Below are 27,755 nucleotides of genomic sequence, written 5' to 3'. Positions count from 1 at the left end.
ACCTCAGAGGCCATTATACAATCCTAAGTGGAACTACAGCCTTTCAAATATTTAGACTTGGAGCTGCAATTGATGCAGCATAAAAACCTAACGAACAATGGAGATTTAAATAAATTAGTGACTTCTTCAAGTTAAACTACCTTAAATATTTGGCCACAATCCTGGCATTGCTTTATAGGTAATTTCAAACATACCTGGGCATTATTTTCAGTCACTGCTTGGTAGATCAGTGGCCATAACCTCAGTTCGGTGCAGCTACATACATATAAACTCATTCATCTCACTCAGCTGTTTCCAGATGTACAACACATTTGCGCATACCTCACTGTCATCTTGATAAAGGGACATCTCCAAACAGCTGATGTTGTTTTCTCAGGCACTCAGGAAAATAGAAGATTACTTTCTGATATTTTGCACCATTTAAATGTTATTTTATTAAATATGTTCAGTTCAAGGTTTCATTGTAACAAAGCTATGAAGGTTCTATTAACATTCAGGAAAAAAAAACTAACTTTATTATTTCACTATCATGCAAAAAAATTGCATCAAACGTGTTCCATTTCCTGTGTAAAACTGGACATGATATAGATGCTTACATTAACCTCATAGGAGAACATTAAGAAAGCCAAAGGTCTATAGCTGTGTTTGATAATGGCCATACCAAGCTAAGATTCTCATTAAATTGGAACAGATCTTACAGACGGTAAAAACAAAGACAAAACAACTCAAACGGTTCCAAAAATATGTTTTAAGGATGCAGATACTCAATACAGAGGGATTATTATAAATAATCAGATAAAGACAAGAAAAGATCAGACCTAGAAGCATGCACATCTTTTATTACGCAGTGTAACTAATTTCCTGTTCCTCACTTTGTAACATTATTCTTAAAAATCCTAGTAAAATTATCAGGGGTTTTATTACTTCACACACTTAGTCCTAGATATGTTCTACATTAAATTTATGAGAAAAGGTGAAGTTTTTGTCACCTTTCAGATGCTGTTGAATTAACTTTACCCATAACCCCAGCTCACAAACCAATGGTGAGGGATACTGGGAGGTGTGGCCAGCAACAACTGAAGTGCCACAGGTTCTTTAGTTCCAGCAGAACATCTCTCTCGTTTGAGAAAATATTCCTTCTCTTTATAAAGGAAAATGAAATTTTGCACAAATCTCTGCAAGAAGGAATGCTTTTTTCCTGCACTGAGTAATAAGCTATCATAAATATTATGGAGCTGAGTTAGGAGTTTCTCATTAGAAGAACAGAAAAAGGCATTTCCCTTCCAATTCATATTGAAACTGAAGCTCTGTATTTTCCTAAACTCCATTAAATTCACCCTCTATTTTCTATTTAATTAGACAGCAAAATTATTCTCAGTACTATTTCAGGTACAAAGGGAACGACTTAATGGAATTCCATGTTCTCAGATCTAATGAATGGACATAAAAATGTTTGATGTGCATTGTACACAAGGGGCAGAGAATGTCATGGTGTAAATCTGATCTTGGAAATTTATTGGGAAGGCTTTTATCCCACTTCTACTCAGAAACTGAAAAAATAATAGTCAAACCATAAAGCTGACAAACACTTCTGATGTAGGAAATAAAGAACATTACTTGCTTTCTTTGTAGCAAAGACAATAAATATGGTTGATGCAAAAGTTCTACATTTATGTGGTTAAAACAACCCAAAAAACCTACATAACAACAGGAAATAAAGCAATGTCAAATAGATTGGGCTACTGAAAAAAGCACTTCTGGAAGTTGCTGGCTCCCTTTGCTAGTTTTATCAGAAAACAAATCAAACTGGGAAACCAGCTAGCCCCATAATTATAGAGAGATTTTTTTAAATTCATAGATAATATAGTATTTTAGTATAACACACAGACTAAATTACACACCATACAGGAAGCAAATGCATGTGTGTGCAAATCTTCAGGGCGGAGTGTAACAAAGCTTTTCAACTGTTTCCTAAGGAGCACATATTCTGCAGCACTCTGGATCCCATCTATTCTAAACAATAAAAAATAAAATAAAGTAAGCCATTCACATAATTTTTTGCCCTCTTAAGATTATTTGCTTTTAAATTCTACCCTTATAAGTTGACTTACATCATCGAGGAGTGGCTGTTTGTAAAAATCAGTGCATCTCTGAAGCTCCTATGCTAACAAAACCAGCTCGTACTTGTTCCTTAAAACATTCTTGTTCATTTTTATCCAATCCATCAGTGGGAGCCAGTAGCCATTGGCTCGTCTTTACTGCTGATGTTTGGGCTCCAGTTGGTTGCTGGATGGCAGCAGTGTAAGAAAAGTCCTCCTTCTGCTTTACCCCTTTCTTTATGCTGGCCCTAGTGAGCTCGCCACCATCGGCCGTAACTCACTGATTAAAGCAGCAGCATAACCCGAAGACAAGGTCAATTTCCACTGGGCCTACAACATCCTGCTGCCTAAGAGGCACCGTCTCTCGCCCTTAAACTCTTTCTCTCTCCCTTTCTTTGCTCCAATTCTGAAAGATGCTTCACAGCTGTTGCTCCATCATCCGCCTTGCAGGGGAGGTGCTGGATACTCCATCGCAGATGATCTCTTTTCTATACAAACAATATGGGTTTCCCTCAGGATTTATAAGACACCTTCATACAGCAGAAACAGACACGATGGATCCATGGAAAAACAACAGAAAGGCGGCAGCACCTGGAGCATCAGATTCATGCAGGGTTTCGTGCATTTGGCTGCTGCCGGTTTGTAATTCATATTTCTTTAAACGTCAAAACGAATATGACCGTTGCTGTAATTCAGGTACTCCAGAGCTGCTTGCTGAGAAGATATTGCCCTCCCGCTGAGTATCTCCGAAAACTGCTGCAATCAGAAAAGAATGAGCATGAAGAGAAAAACCGTGGGAGGAAACACAGCCGGGTCAATGGGACAAAACAGATGAGGAATCCCAAGGCCTGGATGGTTACACCTGCATTTAAGCTACTATACTGAAGATAGTTACACTTCACAGCGCACAATAGTTAGGGGATAGCCGTCCCTACTCCACTTCATTACTATTAATTATTAAAATCATTTCTTTAAGTTAATATTCCACTGGCTGTAAGCTCTCTCAGCAATCTAAAATAATACATTTGAGAAGTTAGTATGGAAGAAAGGACACGGTGAAAAAGAGGCAAATTATCTGTTGGACTGTGCTCTTCTAATAGTTGAGAATTTAACCAATGTTGTATCTGCTCTATGTCAAGGATGCGGCAGGGTGAGTGCGTAGCCCAAAAATAATTTCTGTGCTGTTTCCTATTCAAAGTGCTTCTAAAACAAATAAAACTGTATTTTCCCTTTAAGCACACCTAGCATAGGAAGTGGGAGACATGCTTCTGATGTTGAAACCACATTGCACAAAATCCATAAAAAGGCCCTGCTTCCTTTTATGTTTTATTGTAGATTTCAAGAATAAACTTCGTGGAAGAGGTGGCAAATGCTCCCTTTTGCTCTATTTATCTTGTTATATGAATAAATAGGATGAGTTTCTACCCAGAAAGCCAAAGTATTGGGGTTTCAGGCATTGTAACCTCTAAATTTCCTTTTCAATGAGGTACAGTTGACTTTTTTTTCTAAAAATTAAATATCCAACATCATTCAGAAATCTTCCAAACAAATCTGCAAAAGATTTTAGACATTAGTTTATAATACAGTAAATATTACACATTTTTGATAAAAGTAGCCTTAGTTGTAACCCTAAGGAGTATCAGGCATATACTCCTATCATTATTTTTAATTATGAATTTTTATTCTTGTAATGAGGCAGGGAATGAGTGTCACATTAGGTCTTCCATGAGAATTGAAAAGTAGGTTTAAAAAAAATTAAGGTATGAATTAAATAACAAAACTGACAAGGTAACTCCATTAAGTAACAAAAAAAGGCAGGTGTCAACACTAAAATTAAGCCCAAGAAGGAGTTTAAGAAACTCAAAACTTTTTAACAGGTTGAAAAGGAACAAGAAGCAGCACTTGCAGGATGTCAAGAGAAAAGGTAGGTTGGTCTGTTGGCTTTTTTTTAAACAACCCATCAATTGACATACATTTTTAAGGGGGGGGGGTTGTATGTCCTCATGAACTGCTGAAGGGAACTCAGATTTTTTAATTAGGAAACCATATCTTGAACTATTAGAAAACAATGTTTCTTTGTCCCTGCTTCCCTACTGTCCCTTTTTCCATGCCCCTCTGCAAGGGTAGATAGGGAAATTCAGCAATCCACTTGAACTACTAAAGCCATTGGGATAAAAGTTTAAATGAATATAATGTCCCAGTTACCAATGCTAGTTATCAAGCTGAATCTTAAGGAACAGCAAAGATTGGTCGGGTAAGAAAGCTTCTGGGAGATCTACTGTGATTCATCATAACAGAGCAAAAGAAATTTCAGTAAAAGTCTTGCTACTCTTTAGCTTAGGTTTCCTCAGATAATTTTTGATTTCTCTGGAAATGGTGAGAGAAATTGAACACCTTGATAAATATTATACAGGTTTTATATAGTACTAGTTGTATAGTTTTTATCTTGAAAACATATTCCAATTTAAAAATTCCCAGTTCTGTAACTTGGGGATTGTAAAGATGTAGGGTTTTTACTCTAAAAAGCATTGTCCCGTCAGACTAAATAATTGCTCTATCCCATTTAGTTCTTCGAAGAGAAGAAATCGGGAAAATAGGAGGAGGAAGGAATATTAGGTATCTTGGCTGCCTTGAGTTATTTATCAAAAAATTAGGCAGGCTGCAAAAACATCTATTTTTTTTATTGTGAGAATAGACTTTTGCTTTAACTGGGGCCTTAAAAACTTGGGGAATCAAATGTGCTTGTGATATTTGAACCGTATATCAAATATGCTATCCAATCTTGCAGGGCTGATGAGGGAACAAACAGAATCTTTGCTGGCTTCTGCCTCGATAAATGAGAGACAGCTGAACAAAACTGAAAACCCTTTGGTTCTCTATGGGGGATGGCTAGGCCCCTTGTCTCTGAAGAACAACAAGGACATTTGATCCATTCCCTCCTAGTCTATCAAAACTTTTCAACTCATTTCAGTACAGTATGAACTTCTTCTCTATCAGCTTTTAAGTTATACAAAAGAAGTAAATCTCCCTCGAACATCCTTCTGATTAAAAGTATTATAGTGAGATCAGTTGCATTGGCTCAAAATGTCTTTTTCTCCTTCTGTTAAGACTTACTAACATGAATTAGTAGATCTGTACATCTTTGCCTTGCATGCTTTCCCTCTCTGCCTTCTCTGCATCCCTGATCACATTTCAGGATATAAAGTATTTCCCTGCAAGTCTTCAGGCCTGGGGGATCTTCTCTAGCTAAAAGTTGCTCGATCTAACAGCACTTGTAGTCTTTCTCTGCCAAACCTACCCATTTTTAGCTTCATTGGAGCGGAGCTGCAGGAGCCCCGGAACAATGGTAGTGTACATTCAGCCACTTGCCATCACGGCGATGCCAGACACGGGTCTCTTCGGACTGCATGGTGCGAGGCCGGCCCTGGCCATCGATATATTGGGTCAAACGGATATAGGCAATACATGCTGCATCATCACCAATAACATGAACATGGGGATTCAGGATGGTAGTGTGGATTGGTTTGCTGTTCTTGGACAGTACTGAGGAGATACAAAAAACAATCAAGGTTCTTCTCAACTCACCCAAGAGGAATGGCTTCTGTCAGTTACAGCTTGGCAACCACGTGGTCCATCTTCATCCCCTTTGTTGTTTTCTTCCATCTCAATCGGGGATGTAACATCCACATTTCCCTCTTTTACAAACGTTTTTTTCTAACTCTTCTTTCCCTAATCATAGCAAAGCTCTAATCCACCCAGCAGCTCCATAAATTCTAAAAATGATATTACTTTCCTGCTGTTCTGAATCTAAAGAATTCTTGGAAGGACAAAATTAATGGCTTTATCATTTAACATAATTATATACAATAGAATCCACTTTGCCTCTATGGAATATAACAGAATGAGGAAAATTATTGAGAAGGCAGACACGGATGAGCAACAGAAAGAGTAACTTGACCAGCCTAAAGGCTTCCTCTGTCTGCCTCTGGGAAGCTGTCAGATGGCGACAGACATTTGTCTGCTCCTACCTGGCTGCCAAGAGAGGGCGGTATTGCAGAGGTTTCCATCTACCCACATGATGGCGACCAGGGATATCATTACATTGTCTTACCATATTCCCTACCACCTATACATGATACCTCAAATCCTATCAAGGAAGAAATTTGGTAGCAAAGCTTTTTACAAGAAAAGAAAAGCAGTACTTTATGGGGCAATAGCAGATTCTTTAAACCAAATGCTACCCTTTAATCTTGAGCACTATGTATTCTCAAACAAACCATGGACTGATATAAATAGAATTTTCTATTCACTTGTCCTGAATTGTCCTGAATTTTTTACGAAGAGAACTCTTTAAAAAGCACTTTTAAAATTTGGTAGTTCTAAGAACAAATCTCAAGAAACCAAAGGGTGTCCATCAAAGTTGGACAAATCCTGTGCTATGGAGGATTAACTGAGACAGTGGATTCATCCAGAGTGAAGCAATTGTCCCCCAAACTGCGCCAAAGTCAATCTGGGTCTCTACAAAATATGATGAATGATCTGGGGTCTCATAAAAGAGCAGGGCACTCTCCCTGCACAGATCTCCCTATAAATATCTCAGTGTGGGGAAAAGAAATAAAGGCCTTGTTTTCATAGCAGCAGTAGCTCTCAATAACATTTTTTTTTTTTTGGTCTTCTTTTCAATCACAGCTTTTGGGAGGAAAATAGAAGGAAGATGATAGTAGAAAACCCAAAATACTCACACACAAAAGGACAGTTCTATAACAAATACTTTTCACATGTTTTCTCAGTAACATGGTATTTATCAAGGAAGAAGGGCTTAATTTTCCCATGATTTTACTTTGCAAGAAATGAAATTTTAGAACTATTTTTCATTCATAATACTTTTTTAAATGTACCCTGCATCTGTCTGTAATCTACAGTACATATCTACACTAATATAGAAATAATGATTAGGAAAGAAAATATGTTTTTAGCTCTATCCTTCTTCCCCTACAAATCAACTTTAAAGATATATAATACAAATAATCCTGTCTCTTTCCTTCACAAGTTTTTCAGTTTTTCCCCCTAAGGGTGTTTCTGTGATAAATAACATTTTCGTGTATGCCTAATCAGAAAATAGAACAAGCCAATCCAGTTTGAAAATGCTTTAAATATAAAGATTTCCCTCAGCTAGTCAAAGCAGGCAATTTGGCAAATTACATCCAATCTTATGAATAAAATAAATGTTTTTAGCAGCTCCTCTGCATCTATTTATCTGCAAATAGGCTGTTATTTTTGACTGAGTTTACATCATCACATAGTCTAATTCTTTCCAAGAGCAATTGCCATTTGTTAATTCTGCAGTGAAAGTCAACACAACTCAGGAAGCTTTGGGTTTCCAGTCAGGCAATCTCTGAAATGATCCATGCCAAACTGAAGTATGAAACTTAGATCTCATAACTGAACTTTATTAGTGTTAAAATGACAGCACTGCCATACGTGAACCACAGTGACAGCTACTGCCTGTCCCGAAAACCCTAAATGATTTGGGAACAAGAGTCAAACTCAGCAGAATCTCCAGTCCCCCCTTTCCTCTCTATATCTTCCCATCAAAGGAGAGGAGACACATTGTTTGCAAGTCGAGGGCCTTCTCACTCCTTCCCCCTACTCCTGAGGATCTCTGCCTAGGAAGACCTGCCTGGAAGCTACATTGCGCTTGCTATTTTTCCAAACGTTCCATTTCTGATTAGGTTGTAATTTTGCTTTTAACATTAATTCAGGTTTTTTTCATACTGATTGCTGCAAAGTATTTTAATATATATTATTCTGCAAAATGCTCTGAAAATATTGAAGTGTAGCATACATTCCTGAAACAGATGAAATTAAAAATAATTAGAGCACTTTGCTATAATTTTCTACTTTTGTAGTTCACTAAGACATATTCTCCTTATTGTTAAATAATAGAATATGGATGATACTTCTTTTACTGTAAATTGCCAACAGACTTCAGTGGTTGTCAATATAATACTTTTAATTAATATGCATTCTATTTTTGATATTTAATTAATACATACATGCAGTACATTAGTAAAACACACAAATGAAATCTTGATGCAATTAGATATATGACCATATTAAAATTGATTTAAGTGAGTTTTGTTCGTCGCATGTCTGTGCTTATAAAAACAGAGAATGCTGCCTTTTAGGCAGGCAGGAATTTTTCAGGGTTTTAAACGTGCTTTTTAATTTAATTGTTTAATTTATATGTCACTCATCTCACTGTCCGGGTACTCTGGACAGCTCTTAACCCTTTAGAGCATTTTGGGTGTCCAACCTTGGCAACTTTAAGACTTGTGGACTTCAACTCCCAGAATTCCCCTGATACCATTAGGTATCCAAACCCTAGTGCTATAAAACAAGGTGTTATCAAAAGACAATCACAGAGACAGAAAGCTGTAGAAAAGTGCACATGCTTTATATACAAAATTTGGAAATAAAGAGAACAAAATGGAGAACATGGAACAGTTTTGTCCAATCTCAGAAACAATCTGGGAAAAATGGAGTGAATATTGGAAGTGTATATATCAAAGTTACAATATGATCCTTACTGACAGCTAGTCCAGAGCTGGACATGAAATCCCAGGCCATTTCCTACCCACGAAGAGAGGGGAAGAATCATTTTGAATTTGCCAGTTATCTACCACTCACAGTTCTCAAAGTAAAACTTGTGGAAGTCCATCCCCTCCACGAGGTTTCCCAGTGCTTCAGGTTCAAATGAGGTCAGCCCAGGATCACAGATCTTCCTATAACAAATGAAGTAATCTGATCTCATTGGCATCTAATCCTTGAAATCATTTATCAGACAACCGCAACTATTATCACACGTTGTTAGTACTGTGCCACTTTGATGCAGGTTTTCCCTATCAAAAAACCCTGAAGCAGCTTCAAATATAGGATACAATTATTTCTTGCTTTAGAGAAGATCTTAACTCTCTCTTGGACTGACAAAATAGAGATTATAGGAAAACAAACCTTGGGGGAAACTGTTCTAGTTCCAAATTCAATATATGGATTTTACCTGTGATTCATTTCCAAGTGCATTTATTTATCCCCATTTTCTATTCCCATTAGGACTCAATACGCATACTCATAATTTCCTCCTATTTAACTATTCATTTTCAGATTAAATGACCCCTTTTTCAGGAAAAAAAACCTAACAATATTTTTGTATAGACTATAGAGCAATGAGTTTGATACAATGAATGAGGGTTGTTTCATGCTTTCAAAATATTGATATTGACAAGCTGCATTTATTCCATCTGTTTCATACTGGTTCTACAGTATCAAAAAAGATTCACTTATGCCTGTCTGGTGTTCTAGCTAAAAAACACAAGGGCACAATTGACAGTCAATGTTATCATCAATAGGTTACAACCTATTTCTGGCTATTAGTTGGCACAAGCTTTCATAGCTTAAGTAACTAATTATAGGTAGTCCTCGTGTAGCTACAATTGGGACTGGCAACTTGGTTAAGCAAAGCAGTCACTAAGTGAAACTGTAGTTGTGGTTATGATCTGTCTTCAGCTTTCCTTTGCTTTACAGACCTGCAAAAGTTGTAAAAAATGCAAGCATTGGTCACAAAGTTACTTTTTCATCGCTGTTGTAATTGTGAGTGGTCACTAAATGAGGACTAACTGTATGGTCATTTTGATACATAAAGGACCTCTGCATTTCTTCACTTACGTGTAAGCTTCAAAGTCTCCATTGTTGATTGCTTCGATCAGCTGCTCTGTAATCTTGATGATTTCTTGCTTACGCACTGAGGACAAGCATAAAAAAGACAACCTGAAAGCACTGGAATTATGAAAATTATATTGTGAATAAGTCCCTCCATATCAACAGGGTAACTACTAGTCTTCTTGCAGGGGCAGCTGACTTCTTGCATTCCAGAAAAGCAGCACAGTAATGAGGTTAATGAGGAGAAGGGGTGGACAACTATGGCTCCTTTACGACCTGTGGACTTCAACTCCTAGAATTCCTGAGCCAGCATAGCATAGCTAGCTCGGGAATTTTGGGAGCTGAAGTCTACAAGTCATAAAGGGGGCATATTTGCCTATCCAATTTGAAAGGATGGCGTCTGCTGTTAAGAGGAAAGAGCTCAGGAAACAGGCTGCCCATTCAGAAAGTCAAGGCATTGTACTATATTTAAGACATAATCCATATAGAGCAGTAATGTTCCAAGAATCAAGGAATAAATCTTGAAGCGTCAACTCTGTGACGAGAAAGATTCACCATATGATACAAATCTGAAGAAATGGGCCCATTACAGGTCTATCGTTGGTTTATTATTCCATCAGAAACTAAGCAATTGTATCAGGAATGTTAATTTTTTTTTCATCCAATAGCCACAACTGGCTTTTCACTGACAGGAATAAATTTAAATGAGATATCATCAGTATAATCACTTTTTAAAAAATCCATCAAATCAGACATTACAATTTAGTAGCAAATTCTGGAAGGTTTGTATTCTAGTTATTTTAGGAGCTGTACTCTTTGTTTCATGCTATGCTGTTCTAGTTTGAACCACAATTTGTATTTTGTAAACTACCATGGTTCTGTAGAAATCTGGGTTATAGTAACTATGATTTGTATTGAGAAACAGAAATGTCATCACCATCAATGGAAATGCTGTACAATCACTCTGAGGTTGGTGGGACAAAATGCAGATCTGTAGGAAGAAGCTTAATTGTGTTTGTACTGACCCAGATAAGATTATAGTAAGACCGCCGGTTCTTTGAAACTTCCAACAAATTATGCAAGCATGGGATTTCAGTTACGGAACTTCAAACACATTAACACTGCCTCCAATGTCTGCTTGGTGGCTTAAATAAATGATTTAATAGCAACTGTTTTTATTCTTGAATAAAGTTGCTGCTTCTCCTGAAAATGTCCCAAGCGTAGTCTCGTTCTGCTAGAGCTAAAATTTCAGTTGAAGAAACATTTTCATACCTTATTCAATTAGCCTTTGTGACTGACTATTATTCCCAGTTTCATGTATGCCACAGCAACTTTTTACCTCAGCCCAAATTCTAACTCTCACCATGTAAGGAAATTACTTAAGGCAAAGTTTTAACTGCACACAGTAAGCATATGGTTAGAATTCAAATACCTTCCAGCTGAGCAATACAGTATATTTAATATCTGTTTCTGATTTCCTCCATGACAGAAATAAATAGCTTCAAAAAACAGGTTCATATGGAGGCCTTGAATGTTTACAGACATGTCATGTGGATGATAACAGAAGATATGCTATGCTATGAGCAAAAACAACTCTGCCTTCATTTTTAAAATCTTCTGAATGATACCCACTGGTGCAATGCATTACATATTATGCTATGCTTCTTTATCCAATTACAAAAAACATGTAATTCCATCAAATGCTTTTGTAAAAGCAGACATGTGCAGTTTATCTCATGTCTGTCTATCTTTTCTGAAGTCAGAGAGCAAAATGTCCATGACATCCTTAATCCTTACCAAATTTTTTCCTGGTTCCCTTCCAAGAGTTTGCATAACCAAGCTCCTTGCTTTTGTGGAAGTCTTGAGCTTGAAGCCATGGAATCAAAGGCTAATATCTTTGTCATCTACCATTTGCATACTGGTTACTCTGTTCCCTTAGCTCAGTGGGTCTCAACCTTCCTAATGCCGCGACCCTTTAATACAGTTCCTCATGTTGTGGTGACCCCCAACCATAAAATTATTCCTAAAACCACTGAAAATATGTGTTTTCCGATGGTCTTAGGCGACCCCTGTGAAAGGGTCGTTCGACCCCCAAAGGGGTCCCGACCCACAGGTTGAGAACCACTGCCTTAGCTAATCAATACATTAAACCATTCGTGCTAAGTAGGATTAAAAGGCCTATTGTGTTCGTCATTCCATGGGCAGTTAGATCTGAATGGGTGGCACAAACGGAAGGTATGGATGAAATAGCACATTCATATACTGAGCAATACATTATTTTTGGCCAATTACTACTTTTGTTGTGCTTAGCATCAATAAAACACAAACATTGTCAACAGTTTGTACACATGCCAGCTACTAAATTGTGCCCAAATAGACTAAACATCTCAACCAACGAGAAAGAAACGTTGCACTGTACTTTCCAATAATCTATTTTTTCTCTCTTACCTACTTAACTGAGGCATTTTTCCATAGATCCATGTCACAGTAAACAAAATATATTTATAACATGGGTGGAACTTTCCAAGTCTTGGCAACCTGACATTAACAGCAGACGCATATCACTATTAGGCCGATAAACTTTCAAATGAAATTCTGCATTTTTCTAACCATAATGGCAATAATAATATTTCTGCTGCAACAAATATATTCAGAGTTCAGATCTTTCAATGCCTGCTATAGGGTAGATAGATTTGTTAGTTCTGTGACTTGAGCCTGTAGAGGCAACTCAATCTGAATTTTGGAGACCTGTTCTGAACACCCTTGAAGCCCTGGAATCTTTTTAATTTCTGTGGAGACTCATGCAGCTTGGCTACTTGAAATATTGGATTAACCTCTTTTATAATGGATTATTTTGGTCATTTTTTGTCTGTACAGAAAACAAGTATTTAATTATGGCCTATCAGCCCACCATCTGTTTTTACTCAGCCTTGAAACAGATTGATTTGAGTATTCCAGTTCAACCCAAATAAATCCCCAACTATCTTGGAATGAGCTTGTTTGGGAGACCATTCTCTCATGTCTAAGTGTCCCATTTCTAAGCAAACATTTCTTGGACATCTGAGTTTCTATCTTTATCTGCTAGAAAAACATTTTGATCTTTGTTGTTAGAAGGAAGATTCAGTGATGATGAATACTTTATTATGATCTTGGACTGAAGCAAACATGACTTTAGTCATGTTTAAAAACAGAAAGCTTTCAAAACCTAGTGGAGTGCAGTAATCATCATGGATAATAGTAACGTATAAGCTTGCTTTCTGTTGATCATTACATACAACAAACAAGAAAATTCAACTTAATAGTCTGCTCAAAACAAACGATCTTAATGATTTCAATGAGAAGTGCAAAGAACTTTGTGGCATTCATCACTCACTCATCTGCAGAAGAACAGTTTCTCTTATCATTTAGGTTTTCGTGGTGATAAAGGTAGGTAGAAAGGACAATGAAGAAAGATGGCCAACTGATTCAGTTCCCATCCTATGGCTTGGGCAAGGATGTTCCCACTTTGGCTTACAACTAAATATGCAGGAAGGTTCCACAAAGGACACTTTGTCACTGCTTGACAGAGGAAACAGCAACAATTTCTCATATGCTTTTGTGCTGTCCCTTCTTCGTGGTATGACAAGCTTACATATAATGCCCTTTGAAAGCCCATCCTAACAGCAGCTCAAAGGACAAGAATACTTCGGGGACAAGTGATCTGATAATTCTAGAACAGATGCTAATTTGCTACAATTGACAGTGTTAACAGATGCTTTAACTTTCTTAGCATTTTTGTTCACATTTCCATGTACATTTTTGTCTATAACTCTTGGTCAATGCTGTTCAATTGATCAATGACTTATCCCAGGCTGAAATGTAAGGGAATGCAGATAAGTGTGGCACACGACAGTTTTCCAGGGATGAGGACACTTAGTAATGAACAGTTCTACTCTCCTAACTAATTAATTCAAGCAGAAAGTGATAACTGCTATAGGAGGATAGGGAAGAAAAGTAGGAATAGAAAAATAAGAAGGGGAAGTGTTAAATAAGGGACATAAATCACTACTACTATTTCTCTACCTGCTACTACTTCTAATTAACAGCTAACTTACATGATAGACTGTTAAATGCAAATGGAACTACTGGAGTTAGGACAGGCTCCGACTGAGCACGATCCAACTCCACTGTTTGCCCTGGGCTATCCCAGGCAAGAAGCTTCTCTTCATAAGACAGTGTAGCAGTAGCTGCAAAACAAATGCAAGCATTAAAATAAAAATAAAAGCAGAAAGCAGGATAAGAATTGCACTGACAATACAAATCTACACCCATTCACAATAAGACAAAATCCCAGAGCACACACTGCTCCTGGATAAAAGCAGCTCCCGGGCCATTCTTTGATGGATCTCTGGAACACCTTCCCCACTGGAGAGACACTTCAAGTATATTTTCAAAGAGATCCACTCTTTTGATGTCCTGACTCTGAGAACTAAATGAGACACAAGGTGGAGAATAAAATATTCCACGGATTTCATGTTACAATCAAAACTATACTGCAGGAAGAAGTTTGTCTGACCCAGGAGCATAATTTCCAGACATTTAGGAGGAAATAAAAGACATTGCAATTATTTGGAATTTTTAAAAATGCCAATTTCACCAAGAAAAATGTCAGATCTTGTCCCCAAATCAATATTTTCTTATTAAACCAATCACAGGTTGGAGAGGGCATTGTAAGAAGGCCAGATCTTATATAACAATTTTTGAGTGAGCAATTCGACTTAACTTCAGTAGGTTGGGGATCTGATCAAGGCTACTTTGAGTGTCATGGAAGAAAAGTGAGTTACAAATGCAGCAAGCATAACACTACTCTTCTAATTCGATTATATGCTTCCTCTGTCCTAATGAACAAAGACAGAAAAATACTAAGTGCCCACTAGCAACTCTCCGTGCTTTTCCCACCTCATTTTCATGCAAGCAAACAACCTCCTGTCTTCACAACTGCAACATTTGGGACTGTCTGACTGAGAAAGCAGATTGACCAAACAGGTTTTCATGTATCTCTGGTCCCTTTCATTCCTCCTAAGAACTCTTAGTATCTACTTCAGCTAATCAAGGTAGACTCACCAAAAATGTGGAAATCTCTACAGAATGACAGCCAAATCGAATCTTACCAGGCTCAAGGTTGACTCAGTCTTCCATCCTTTCTAAGGTAGGTTAAATGAGGACCCAGTTTGTGGGGGCAATAAGCTGACTTTGTATAAATATACAAAAGGATGAAGGCTATTGCTTAACGCATTGTAAGCTGCACTGACTCTCCGGAGAAGGGCGGCATATAAATCAAATTAAAAAAAAAAAAACTTTTTAAATTAGAAAACTGTTTTCTCACTTTGCTATCCATATATACATTTTGATGGCTGCAAAACCAGACAAGAACAAGAATATATTTACTGACTTTTGTCAATCTGTCCAGATGTAATGGCTAGTGTGCAAAGCATAGCCAGGAAGATTTTTCTGTTGACTCAAGAAAGCTATGCTTTATCTCGCCAAGTCTAAGGAAATGTCTTTAAATAACAGAACCGTTTTGTATTACTTCAGCCTGTGCAGACATCAAGTCCACGCATCTTAAAGTTGCCAACCAAATAAATACTGGTCTAGTGGTTATATGTTTCTGGAGGCAGAAACAAAAGATTGACGGTATAGAAGCTGGCTTTGATAAATTATGTTTAGTAAGGTTAGAAGTTGGTCAAACAAATTCAAGGATCACTTCACTTTTTTGATTCTGAGGCTTGGGAGTTTCCTGTTTAAGTTCATGAAGTAAAAAGCCTTGAAAGATCAAACATAGTGCCTTTTGATAATTATGTAAAGTGAAACTAAGAAATTGTCTCAGCTTAGGTCTCATTTTTAATTATTTTACAGAGAGGCAATTCACAAATACAATGTGAAGACGATGCTTCCCCAACTGCGGTAACACTGCCTTCCACCACCACAGACGCTTCATAAGGGGAGAAATGGCTCCTGTGACAGGCCTCCCATAAATCATTTTTCTCCTTAAAAATAGTAATAACACCTTCGTTATACCCAGTGAAATTATCATATAATAATATGACCACTTATTGTGACTTTACTAATGTAGCTGTACAGTCTAATGTACATTACATTGAGTACATTACAGTGCTCAAGACAGACGGGAACCAAAGTATAGGTAAGCACTGTCAGAAATGAGTAATGTAGATAACGACTCCCAGGTGTGTTTCAACGCTGTTGTTTCAGGAGGCGTGCACCTTGTTCAAAACAGGCTGACCCTCAATCTAGTTTTCTTTTTTACAAATAAAGGATTTTGGTCACTTGGAGTGTCCTGTAAAATATTACGAGCTTTGATGCTGCTTTCCCAGGATTCTGCTTACTCCCCACCCTACCACTTTTTCAAAAGACAAGGGAGAACAAGGCAAACAGTGCAATTGGTACAACCTAGTTACCCACTAGATGGCAGCAGTGCATTTGCACTTTTATGACCCTATGCTGCCACCCTGTGGTCATCCAGATTTTTGCATTGGAGATAGGATTGGAGATGTGATTCCACAAGTGAGGGGCCTGCCTTGACAGATAAGCAGGAAAGGTTTGATATAAGAACTTTCCAGAAACATCACATCCACACACAACAATGCAAGTACTCTCCTCCTTCGATTCTAGTCAATAAATTGAGGTCAGTTTAAAGGACTCATTATGACATGCTGTAAATAATGAAAATTAATGTTTGCCTACTGTGGCAACTTGAACTATGAATAGTTCATCTTGTAATTTTTACACATTGCATAGAAATACTTCAAATCTGTTTTCCCGGAAACTACTAGGAAGATTCAATAAGATTCCTAAATGGTTAAATATTAGAAATGAGAACAATGATGAGGTTGTTTACATACATACAGAAATATATATGTGTGTGTTTTCTTAACCATCACTGTTCTTTTGCCTCCTGTGCTTTTGTGTTAAATGTCTTTAACAACTGTAAAGCATCCAGAGTTGCTGGGAGTCAGGCGGTGTGTAAATTTAATAAATAACAGTAATATCCCAGGTTCTTGGGAAGGACTCAATAGGAAGATAAAAATGTCAAATCCAGTTTAAACATCTGGCTGACTGTGCAACCAACCACAATAATAATATGCCCAGTCAGTAGACCAGCAAATCCAGAAGACAAGAACTACAATAACTCTTATTCCTTTAAAGGGGGTCAATCAACTTTTTTATGCACAGAAGCTGACATGGAAAAAAGCTGCTTTGCCAATGACCCTGCCATCTCTTCTCTGTTTGCTATTAAGCTGTATGTACCTTTCAAATCTTCATCTTCAGTTGTGGTATTGCAGCTCTCTGTAGAACCCTGCAAGATAGAAACATCAGTATTCACAAGGCAAGCAGACTTCTTCAAGAAAAGCAGACAAGAAGGAAAAATGGACATTTGATAACTTTCAGTCATTTGATGCAGTCTTACTCTAAATACTATTTTGAAATTCCACAACTAATGTTTTATTGCTCCTTTCCTCATTACAATGGCCTCTCAACATCTCCAAGCCACAGTATTGTTTAAATTACAGATAAATTATGGAATGTCTTCGGTAATCTTCTATACTCTGAAATTTTCTGGATATATTTATTCTTTTTTTACATGAAGTAAAATCTAGTGATCCCTGCCTGGCACAGGGCTTTCTTCATAGTGGTCAAACTGTATGACTCACACAATGACTAAATAACTCCCAGCCAGCTTTCTTATAAGCAAAATCGATGAGGGATGCTGGGTTGGCTTAACAATTGTGCAGTGATTACAACCTATGGAAAAAGATGGTTAAATTGGGTATGACTCACTTAAGAGCTGCCTTGCTTAACAACATAAATTCTGGTCCAGTTGTGGTTGAAAGTCAGGAACTAACTGCAGTATTATGTTGTAGATTTTGATATCTTAAAAAAATTCCTACTACAGGCTTTTATATGAGATAACTCTCAGGCTCAAATGGAACAAAGTTCACAATTAAAAGAAAGCTTACAATAATAAAAGAAAACATGGTCAGGAAGTTATATTGAAACTGCAAATGATGAGAAACACCACACCTAATTTGTAATTTGTAGGAAAAGTTGTGCCAAGCATCAAAATGTAGTATGAGAAAATGTTCAATAAGTTTTGAATTTGTTTGTATTATATTTTCTTTATCAAAAAAGACAAGGAGAAATCTCTGAATGAAATGTTCAAATCAGCCATAAATATAGTTATATTTCAAAATAAAATGGATTTTAAAAAATGCCAGCTATCTAATAAATGAGGTAAGCCAGTTAGACATCATAGGACTTGGGGAAAACTTGCTGACCATCTCTTCTAGCGGGTTTATACAATTAATTAAATATAACTTTGGCTAATGTAAATCCTATGTAACGCATGCAATTTCAAAGGATAAGGAAGAGGCCAATTTGGAATTATGGAGGTCTTTTGTGAACCTCACCTTACCTTTATGCCATCATTAGCATTGTGGACAACCGTAGTTTGTGGTTCCTAATTGAAAGAGGACAGAAATAAAGAATCAGATTCTAGTTCAAAGCATGTTTCCTTCTCTGTGCAGTATCTGTTGGGAAAGCAAAATAACAAACAAGAACAAAGCGCAAGATTTCTATCTGAGGATGGTGTGAGCGGATAACAGATAGACACAGACCACTCCCTTGGAGAGCCCAAAAGTTCTTCAAAAAGATCCACTAATACCTACATTTCCTAGGAGACAAAGACACGTGTATTTCTCCATATTCTAAAAATCTATACATTTCATCTGAAAGCTCATTACAGCTATGAAAAAAAAAGTTTGGGCAAACTGTTGTAATTCATTAAATAAAAGAAAATGTCCATTTAAAATTTCACTCAGAATAAAGAGGCTGAACATATGGCTTTGTCTCCATGTCTTCCCCACAGAGCTTTTTGGCATTATTTCTCTCTCTACGGGGACATTCATAATTTCCCACGCAATGGGCGACAAAGGCACCCGTATATGCTACAGCAGAGAACTACACAGAGAACAGGCAAAATCTCACGTTTGATCCAAATGGAGTTGCCAAGATGGGATGACTTCAATACAAAGAGAAGAAGATAGCTAAGCAACTTACAAGCAACTCTTTTAAAGCCAGTGCATTATGGGATACACTGTGTATGTGGGAATTCAAATTATGAAATATCCCCAGAGGGGAAAAAAGCATTACAGAGAATGAAAAGCAACTATCCAGTCTCTAAGAATCCCACTAAGTTCTTATACTGGCCCTCATTCCTGAATTATTATGGAGAGGCTTGTCCTTATCCAGTTTTGTTCCCCAGGGGCCCTTTGGTGCCCCCTCGTCAGCAGTATGACTCAGGGCCATAGTGCCCTCACGTTTCCCCATCAGATACCACATAAGGCTACCACTCAATTTTCAAGGACAACTGGCAGAAGGGCCTTTCCGCTGCCTTATGGAATGGGTGGCCCTCGGCAAGAGTGTTAGTGGGGAGTAGCGAAAAACCCTGTGCAAATCAGACCACAGAAGAGTTTTCCATTCCTTCCTTCCTTGGAGACTGGATGCTGATGGCCACTCTGCTGCAGCCTCCTTCAGTCTGGCCAAGCTGCAGGACCCACATACAGACACCAGAGCACTTTGCACCTCCAACTGGCAAGGAAGTTGGGATAATGTTTGGGAGTGCAGACAGAACTAAGCCAAAACAAAAGAGCAACACAGGCAGCATTCTGGCCAAGGGTAAGGACCAAAAATAAGCAAGGAGAAAGAAATGGTTGGGAAAGATACCATGGACATCTGCACTGGGGGCGTTTCTTTTGCTGGGCTTACTACACTGGCTTTGTTGTTGGTCTGTGGCTAAGACAGAAAAACAGATGGTTTAGTTTTAGCTCTGCCCTCCTTGGGCAGTAATCATAACAACATGACATTGATTGCTAAAAATTAGTTCAGTCCCTTCCCAAATCAACTCTATGAGAGAAGAGAGCTGGAGGACGATAACAAGCATTGCTTTATTTATCACCTCCCACAGATAACGCCAGAAAGTTAGACAGGATGGGGAAAAGGAGCAGGAGATGGAAAATGGCCCAAAGTCTATGGAGGAAAATGAGTGCCACAGACAGACTTAAATCAACCAATGGGTGAAGTCATTAAGAGAAAGGAACATATTTAGATGAAGCGCAGTCAGCTGGGCAGATCCAGATGTGCACTTTCTAAGAAGGAGTTAGCAAGTGAGCCAAGGCACCTTCAGTTCACCTGTAGGACTTAATACGGAAAAGGGAGGTTTCACTGCTCAGCCGAAAGTTACAGAATAAATTTGCATTGCACCAGCCTGTAACCAGGCCTGAAAGCCTGTTGCATTCAGTAGAACTAAGTGGTTCTAGCCCCATCGAAGGCTGGATTACCCAGGAATCACAAACAGCTCCTTACAATACCTATAATAAAGGCATGACAAAATAACACCCTCTAAGTAAAATGTAACAGGCAAAAAAAAAGAATCTGGACACAGCATCATGCTCTTTTTGGGAGATGGGCCAAAGGGGGGGTGGGGGCAGCTCTGACAGAATCAAGGTTCTTCCAGATCTTCTTCTTTGCAACTGTACATTTCAAGAGGTACCAAGCCCAACTCCCATTTTAAAGCTTTTCATATACAGTGACATAAAAAACAATATTGTTATGAATTTCTCAAATATTTAAGAGCAGTGCTGTGAATAGTAATAATGTAAAACAGAAAAATGATACCCTCTACAGTTAGTCCTCACTTAAACACCCCTAATTAGGACCAGAATTTTCACCCCAGAGGAAATGGTCATTAGGCGAAACGTCATGCAGCCACACTGCTTAACAACAGCAGTTCCACTAGTCCTCATTGGGGCTGTTGGTGAGGCCTTATGCCTGCTTCTCCTTCCCTGCAAACTGATGGCTCCTCCCCAGCTAGGCCCAGCAGGCTCCCTTTCCCAAATGAGGCTCTCCCACTTTGCTGTGCTTGCCTCTGCTTCAACTCCCCCGCCTATCTTTCCGCCTCCCCCCCCCATCTCTGCCCTTTTGACTGCCTGCACTCCACTACTAAGGGCCAGTAACGACCCCAGCCAGGCCTGCTTCAGCAGCACCAGAGGAAGAAGACAGTGAAGGCCAGCAGTGGGCAGGGTCCATAAACGAGTGGGGGCAGTTGTACAATCAGGTGGGCTACCTGCACCAGCATTTTGATTCTGAGGGCACTACGGTGGCCACAGCTTCAAGGACTAATCATAACTAATATTTGTTCAATACTGTCATGGTTTTGAATGGTCTCTAAACAAATAGTTGTTAAGCAAGAACTACCTACAGAAAATAAACACTTTTGTTCCTTCAGAATTAAGAAAAGAACTCGGAGGACAGAGAATCCGTGGGATCTGACCTCTCAAATTGCTGCCGATGAACCTGCAAGCATTCCAAATACCTGCCTCTCCTTGAAGAAGCAAACCTAAAAAAGGCCTCTTTCCTAGAATTAGCTCCTTGGAATTGGTTCTGGAAATGAACTCTACCTGGATGTTAGTGCCAGCCCTCCCTCAAACAAGTCAGGACACCACACTTGGTCCATGCCTCCCTCCTTAATTAATCGTGCCTCAGGGCTCCCAAGTGACTCCTGGTATCTTGGGCAGAGTTGCTCGTTCAGCTTCCCTAGCCAAGATGCCTCTGCCCCAAACTGCATCCGTTCACCCCAAAAGGAGCCACCGTTGAGGGAAGCCCTGGAGAGAAGTTTTGAAGGGCTATTATGGAGAGCAAGGACACCTTGTTCTTTTTCTACACATATTGAGAATATCTGAGAGATTTAAAAAAAAAAAAACTACTGCTGGCTTTATTGTAGTTTGGTGTTAGGACCAAGACCTCGAGATAGAAATAAGGAAAAGGAAATAGCTTGGGAACAGATTCTAAGAGCACAGCTGGATTGTAACCTATCAGTAGGCCGCTAGCTAGCTCCTTTCCTTTTAGGCTGAATTCTAACCAAGGAAGTAAAAGCGACAGTGAAGGAGGCCCCTCCAACTCCCGAGTCCTTTTCCCCAATACAGGATGATTACTGGTAAAACATCACAGAATGACATCAAAGTAAAGAGTTCACCCTTATGTGGTGATTCCATAATATGGCAGGCAAATAACGAGGATAATCAGAAGTAGTGATGATAGTGGATTGGTCCTGATCTGCAGGAATGCCAGTTTGCTGACCAAATGCTCCATCCAACAATTTGCTGGTTCTTAACATGTTATACTCTTTCACTTCTTCTGTATTTTTTAAAATTTTTTGTTGCATGTTGTTACTTTCTCTTTATCTCAAAATCCAGTCCTACTACTATAGCCTGTTGTTACTGCAACTGCTGCTACTCTAATGGACATACAATAAAAATGACAGGGCTTAGGAAGAATATAAAGTGCAACAGTGTGCATGTGTGTGTGCTTGAATAAGTTCACAGATTTATGCTATTTTCAAATATTGGTAACTTTGCATACTTTTTACCATCATCACCTATGTTGGAATGCATCACAACTTCTCAAAAAGTATGCTCTACCACCTGTGGGCTTGATCACAACCTGTTCTGAGTACGAGCTCCCAAAGAAAGTACGAGCTCCCAAAGTACGAGCTCCCAAAGAAAGACCAGGGACCAGGGACCTTCCTTAGGCAGTAGTACTGCCCCTCCTCAAAAGGCCGTTCCTTGACCCAGTCATCCTGGACTACTATATCCATTAAAATCCATTGTTACATTGATAATGTTTTTATGATTTGCTTTGATGGCATCTTTAGAATATTTAGAATATTTGGAGGGGAGAGTTAGCACAACTGGACTGAACAAAACTATTTTTTTCCTGCAAGTTTTTTTTTTTTTTTTAATTTGATTTATATGCCGCCCTTCTCCGGAGACTCAGGGCGGCTTACAATGCGTTAAGCAATAGCCTTCATACTTTGGTATATTTATACAAAGTCAGCTTATTGCCCCCACAAACTGGGTCCTCATTTAACCTACCTTAGAAAGGATGGAAGGCTGAGTCAACCTTGAGCCTGGTAAGATTCGAACCTGCAGAAATTGCAGGCAGCTGTGTTAATTACAGGGTGCATTAAACCACTGTACTACCAAGGCTCATATTAACATCTACTGATCATGCAACATGTTCTGCCCTAGCCCCTTCATAAACACAAAGTTCTAGCTTTGTTTCACAGGACAGGACACACAAATTCAAATGTAATTATTAAAAGCAAATGCCAGATTTACTGTATTTTCCCCCAACATTAACCATGAATAGGGATGAAATCGATACAAATTCATTTATCACCTTTAGAAGATGTGGCATCACAATGTGTCAGAATTCCTGACACAGATATAAAAAGGAGGTCCAATTTTTTTGCCTGCATTCAGGGAACCTTCAAAATGTGGGAGGGTCTGAAGGAGAGAATGAGCCCTGTGGCAGGTTTTCATATAAGTGAGCTACATTGCATACCTCCAAACTGGTCTGAAAGGGAGTCTTTCTATACAGATTGAATGAAGGAACGGATGTGTCTATGAACACAGAAATCCTATATCCCTTTATGCCCTATCCAAAATAAAATTCTGCATCTCTTGTCCTTGGCTGGCTTGGTTACAAGGCCCCCTCTTCCTTCTCTAATCTCAATAAAGTAGCATCCTCCATTTTTTGTCTTAGAGAGTGTTGGAAAATCAAATGTAAAAAGAAAAAAAATCAAAGTAAGCTTGGGGATTTAAAAAGCATGATTGCACACAAAACAGTATTTAAGAAGTCTTTATTCTGCATTGATCCCACTGTATTTACAAAATAGTGAGTCCAGATGGGAGATGCTAGAATGACAAGGAGCTTGAAAGAAAAAGATTAAAAAAAAAAATGATTTATATGCCGCCCTTCTCCGGAGACTCAGGGCGGCTTACAATGCATTAAGCAATAGCCTTCATACTTTTGTATATTTATACAAAGTCAGCTTATTGCCCCCACAAACTGGGTCCTCATTTTACCTACCTTAGAAAGGATGGAAGGCTGAGTCAACCTTGAGCCTGGTGAGATTCGAACTTACAGTAATTGCAGACAGCTGAATGTTAATCACAATGCTATCAGTCTGCTGAGCCATCAGGCCCGTTTAACAATCATGTTATTAACTTAACAATTGCAGAGATTCAATTAATGATGGCAAGAAAGGTCATAAAATGGGGTGAAACTCATTTAACAACCAGGTTGCTTAGCAACAGAAATTTTGGGCTCCATGGTGGTTGCAAGTCAAAGACTACCTATACAACAAATGGAAACATGAATGCTAGGCAGTAATGCCAACAGCATAGGGCCAAAAGAGATTCCTCTATCATTATAAGGAGAGAAAGTCTGAGAATCCATTTATCATTCTCATCCTATTGATATTTTTACCAGTGGGCACAAAACTGATGCCTGATTGTTTTATATCCTAGTCTTGTGAAAGATATGTAATTTACAAGACTGTATCCTTAATTCAAACCTCCTGGTAGAAAGCAATAGCTGTGGAAAGATCAAGATCTTTAAGACGTTTCAGGCTGTAAGATGATTTCTGTTAGTACTGAGAAGTTCGTATTCAGAAAACCTAAAAGCAAAAAGATTAAAGGTAACCTTATTCAGATCCTATTTAAAGTGCAACCTGCTGCTTTATTGTGTAGAGACAATAGCTATGACTCTAGTGACAGATCTCTAGATGATTTGCAACAGATTGGCAAATTATTCTGTCACCCAAACATTTAACAGGAAAAAGTAGGTTTCAACTTACCCCAAATATGTAATGAACAGTTCATCAAAACTTTTTGAGAGTGCCTGTCAAAATGGCTATGAATTCTATTCATTCCTGGTACTCTAAATAAATTCCTGGACATAGAATTCTTTTCATCTAAATGCATGCCTTTTGTGCCTTCAAGGTTTTAGTCGAAACACAAAATAGACAAAGCAAGTGTGAAATGTGATCATCCCTGTGTGAAGCTAGTAAAACATCTTAACTTAATTAATCTTCATGCCTAAGCATCTTAACCCCTTAAAGCCGCAATGCTCAGCTGCGCCAAGTCATAAAGGTCTCCCAAATACACTTTATTGGTAAGCTGTCACTAAAAGATTAAAAATATGCCCAGGATTCCATCTGAGCAGCTCAATTGTTACAGCTGATGCCACTATGACTCACTGCTATAAAATGGAATAAATCTTACAAAATGTGATAGAAGATACTTTTGTGGGGTCCTTGGTGCTCTCTGAGCTTGGTTGTTTCCTTGCAGACATTTCATAATAAAAATAGGTAGCATGATGCAAGATACTGTGCACAATGCAAAGTATTTTTGGTGGCTGTATTTCTACCAAGATTGCACTCTCAATTCTGTCAAGAATTATGTGTATCACCAATACTTAAGTCATTTGTTCTAAATTCCACTGTCATATTAGAAAGATCTGGTAGGAAAGGATATAACATTCTGCCTTGTCAGGTATGTTTACCATGCAGAGTTTTTAACAATATGACCAGATTTAGTTAGTGCCAATAAAAGGAACAAAAAATATGCTGCCCATATTTTCTGTCAGGCATTTAGCAAAACAAGCCATTAAGTACCCTTCCTTGACAAAGAAAAGGCATATGAATGCAGTTCAGGATAGCACTGCTTCTCTATAAACAGATGGAGAGCAAATGCTCTATATTTGATCCAGCCTTGGGCTAGTAATTTGCCTATAATGAACACATACAGCCTTCAAATCTTGTCCTGAAATGCCATGTCATAGGTCCATGATGGTGAACCTATGGCACACGTAACAGATGTGGCACACAGAGCCCTCTCTGTGGGCATGCATGCAGTCGCCCCAGCCCAGCTCCCATCGCATTTCTCCATCACGTTTCACTCAATCAATTTCAACTTCTCACGAAAGAAAAAGATCTCACGAAATTGGAATTGATTGAGTGAACTTTTTCACTCATACACTTAATGGGTGTTGTGGTCCGACCGCAGCCTGCAGAGTTGGCAGCGGAGTCGGACAGCGATGAGGCTGAGGAAGAACATGGGCCAGTCCTGGAGGCTGGGGAAGGCCCGGATGAGGGCTCTGCGTCAGAGGCAGAGATGGGGCCAGGGCCATCGGGGAGTGAGGTGCGGACTTTGGAGCCTCCAGAGGCTGACAGTAGAGAGGCAGAGGAGCAGGAGGAGCCTGTTCCTAGTGCACGTATGAGAAGAGCTGCCAGAAAGCAGGAGCAGCTAAAGCAGAGAGGACGACTCGGGAGTAGGGCCAAGAGATGATTGGCCCCTCTCATAAGGCTTAAAAGACCAGCAATGGCTCTTGGCCTCTTTGCCGGAAAACAACGTTGAAAGAATTGGTTCTTGTTTCACTGTATTCATTTCTTGTCGGCGTCTTCTGCTTCTGAACTTTTGCCAAGAAAAGCCTTTGGCAGTTTGCCTAATAATCTCAAGGTCAGGTGATAAACTGTGGAATGGTGTTTTGAAGAATTAGCTTTAATTTAGTTTGGACTATGCTGAGAATGAGTTAATTCTCAGCTGTTCTAATAAAGTCTGTTTGTTTTCAAACTGTTTGTATTTAATACTAACTACTTGGACCTGGGTCACAACAATGGGGGAGACAGGGTCCCCTCCTCCTCCTGAAGCCCATTACGATGCAGAGCCACAATGCGATCAGCTCAGGAAAAAAAAGCAGTTGCTTTTCCTGCAGAGCTGCCTATGTTGGGATGCCCTGCCTCCCCACTGAGCTACGGCATGCTGCTCCTGGGTTCCTCGGCCTACGGACATCAGATTCCCACCACCCAGCACCAGTTCAGGGGTTCCTTGCCCTCCCACAGGGGGGTGGAAGAAACAGAGGGAGGCAGAGAGAGAGAGAGGGAGGGAGAGAAAGAGAGAGGGAGGGAGGGAGGGAGGGAAAGAGAGAGAGAAACAAAGAGAGAGGGGGAGAGAGAGAGAGAGAGAGAGGGAGGGAAAGAGAAATGATATTACAAAAGTTTTTCTTTTTTATTGCTGCTAAACATAATGTTTCAAAAGCAGGGAAAGTCACCCCAAAGGAGTATTTGAGGGCTGAACGCTGAGAGGCATGGATTTCCTTTGCCTTCTGTGTTCCCACCCGCGCTGAAGCGAACCAAACCGGTTAAGTGGCCCCGTCGAACCTGCTTGCAAACTCTGTCAAGCGTAGCTCCAAACATTCGGCTCGAGCATTCCTCCCGGCCAGTGCCAGCACCGCAGTGGCACTGGGGAATGTGCGCGCCCTGCTTGCTCCGCTCTGGCTGGCCAGAGGTGGGGCTCTATGCCGCCATCTCCCAGCCAGAGCACCATGTTTGTTTGCTTGCTGGTTGCCTCCGAGGAGGGAGCTGCTCTCAGGCTGCCCGGGGAGAGAGAGGGAGAGGGAAGGGGGAGGGGTGTCTCCCCAACAGGATCCAGGTTGGAATTGCCTTATTTTGTGTGGAGCTCTAATGCTTGGCTTTGTCTGCCAGCCTCCACTCCCCCTCCACAGCCCAAGTGATTGGATTCACATGACACGTGAAGCTGGACAGGAGAGCATGGATGGATGGATGGATGGATGGATGGATGGATGGATAGATAGATAGATAGATAGATAGATAGATAGATAGATAGATAGATAGATAGATGAGACAGAGAGATAAAGAGAGGGAGGGAAAGAGAGAGAGAGAAATAGAGAGAGGGAGGGAGGGAGGGAGGATGGAAAGAGAGAGATAAAGGTAGAGAGAGAGGGAGGGAAAGAAAAAAGAGAGGGGGAGGGAAAGTGAGAGGGGGTAAAAGAAAAGAGAGAGAAAGGCAGAGGGGGGAAAGAGAGAGAGGGAGGGAAAGAGAAATTACAAAAGTTTTTCTTTTTTATTATTGCTAAACATAATATTTCAAAAGCAGAAAAAAAATAAAGGGGCATAAAAGTGCATTTATCACATTTTTCTTAGAACAATTAGCTGAACTCTGTGTTGTTTATCATTAT

At 39.3% G+C, this 27,755-nt stretch overlaps 1 protein-coding gene across 14 annotated transcripts in view; it reads right to left on the bottom strand.

Annotated features, from left to right (window-relative positions):
• Nucleotides 1-728: 728 nt before the first annotated feature.
• Nucleotides 729-27,755, bottom strand: part of CAMK2G (calcium/calmodulin dependent protein kinase II gamma) — a 219,639-nt gene continuing 192,612 nt past the window's right edge. For 4 of the 14 annotated variants that reach the window (XM_070945148.1, XM_070945150.1, XM_070945151.1 and 1 more), the window contains 7 exons: nt 18,289-18,333; nt 17,124-17,172; nt 13,913-14,044; nt 9,825-9,900; nt 8,790-8,884; nt 5,398-5,642; nt 729-2,855 (listed from right to left, as the gene is read on the bottom strand). In XM_070945148.1, the coding sequence (XP_070801249.1) occupies nt 5,410-5,642; nt 8,790-8,884; nt 9,825-9,900; nt 13,913-14,044; nt 17,124-17,172; nt 18,289-18,333 (630 nt within the window). In that variant the 3' untranslated portion in view covers nt 729-2,855; nt 5,398-5,409. Of the gene's footprint in view, nt 2,856-5,397; nt 5,643-8,789; nt 8,885-9,824; nt 9,901-13,912; nt 14,045-17,123; nt 17,173-18,288; nt 18,334-19,598; nt 19,668-27,755 lie in introns of all 14 variants that reach the window. The other 10 variants (XM_070945160.1, XM_070945154.1, XM_070945156.1 and 7 more) reach the window with 4 other exon arrangements.

Source organism: Pituophis catenifer, unplaced genomic scaffold, assembly GCF_029215685.1.
Source record: "Pituophis catenifer annectens isolate HBS135680 unplaced genomic scaffold, rPitCat1.0.hap2 SCAF_6, whole genome shotgun sequence".
In the NCBI taxonomy this organism is placed as follows: domain Eukaryota; kingdom Metazoa; phylum Chordata; class Lepidosauria; order Squamata; family Colubridae; genus Pituophis; species Pituophis catenifer.
The sequence above is the reverse complement of the archived record's forward strand: the minus strand, read 5'-3'. Positions and strand labels throughout refer to the sequence as shown.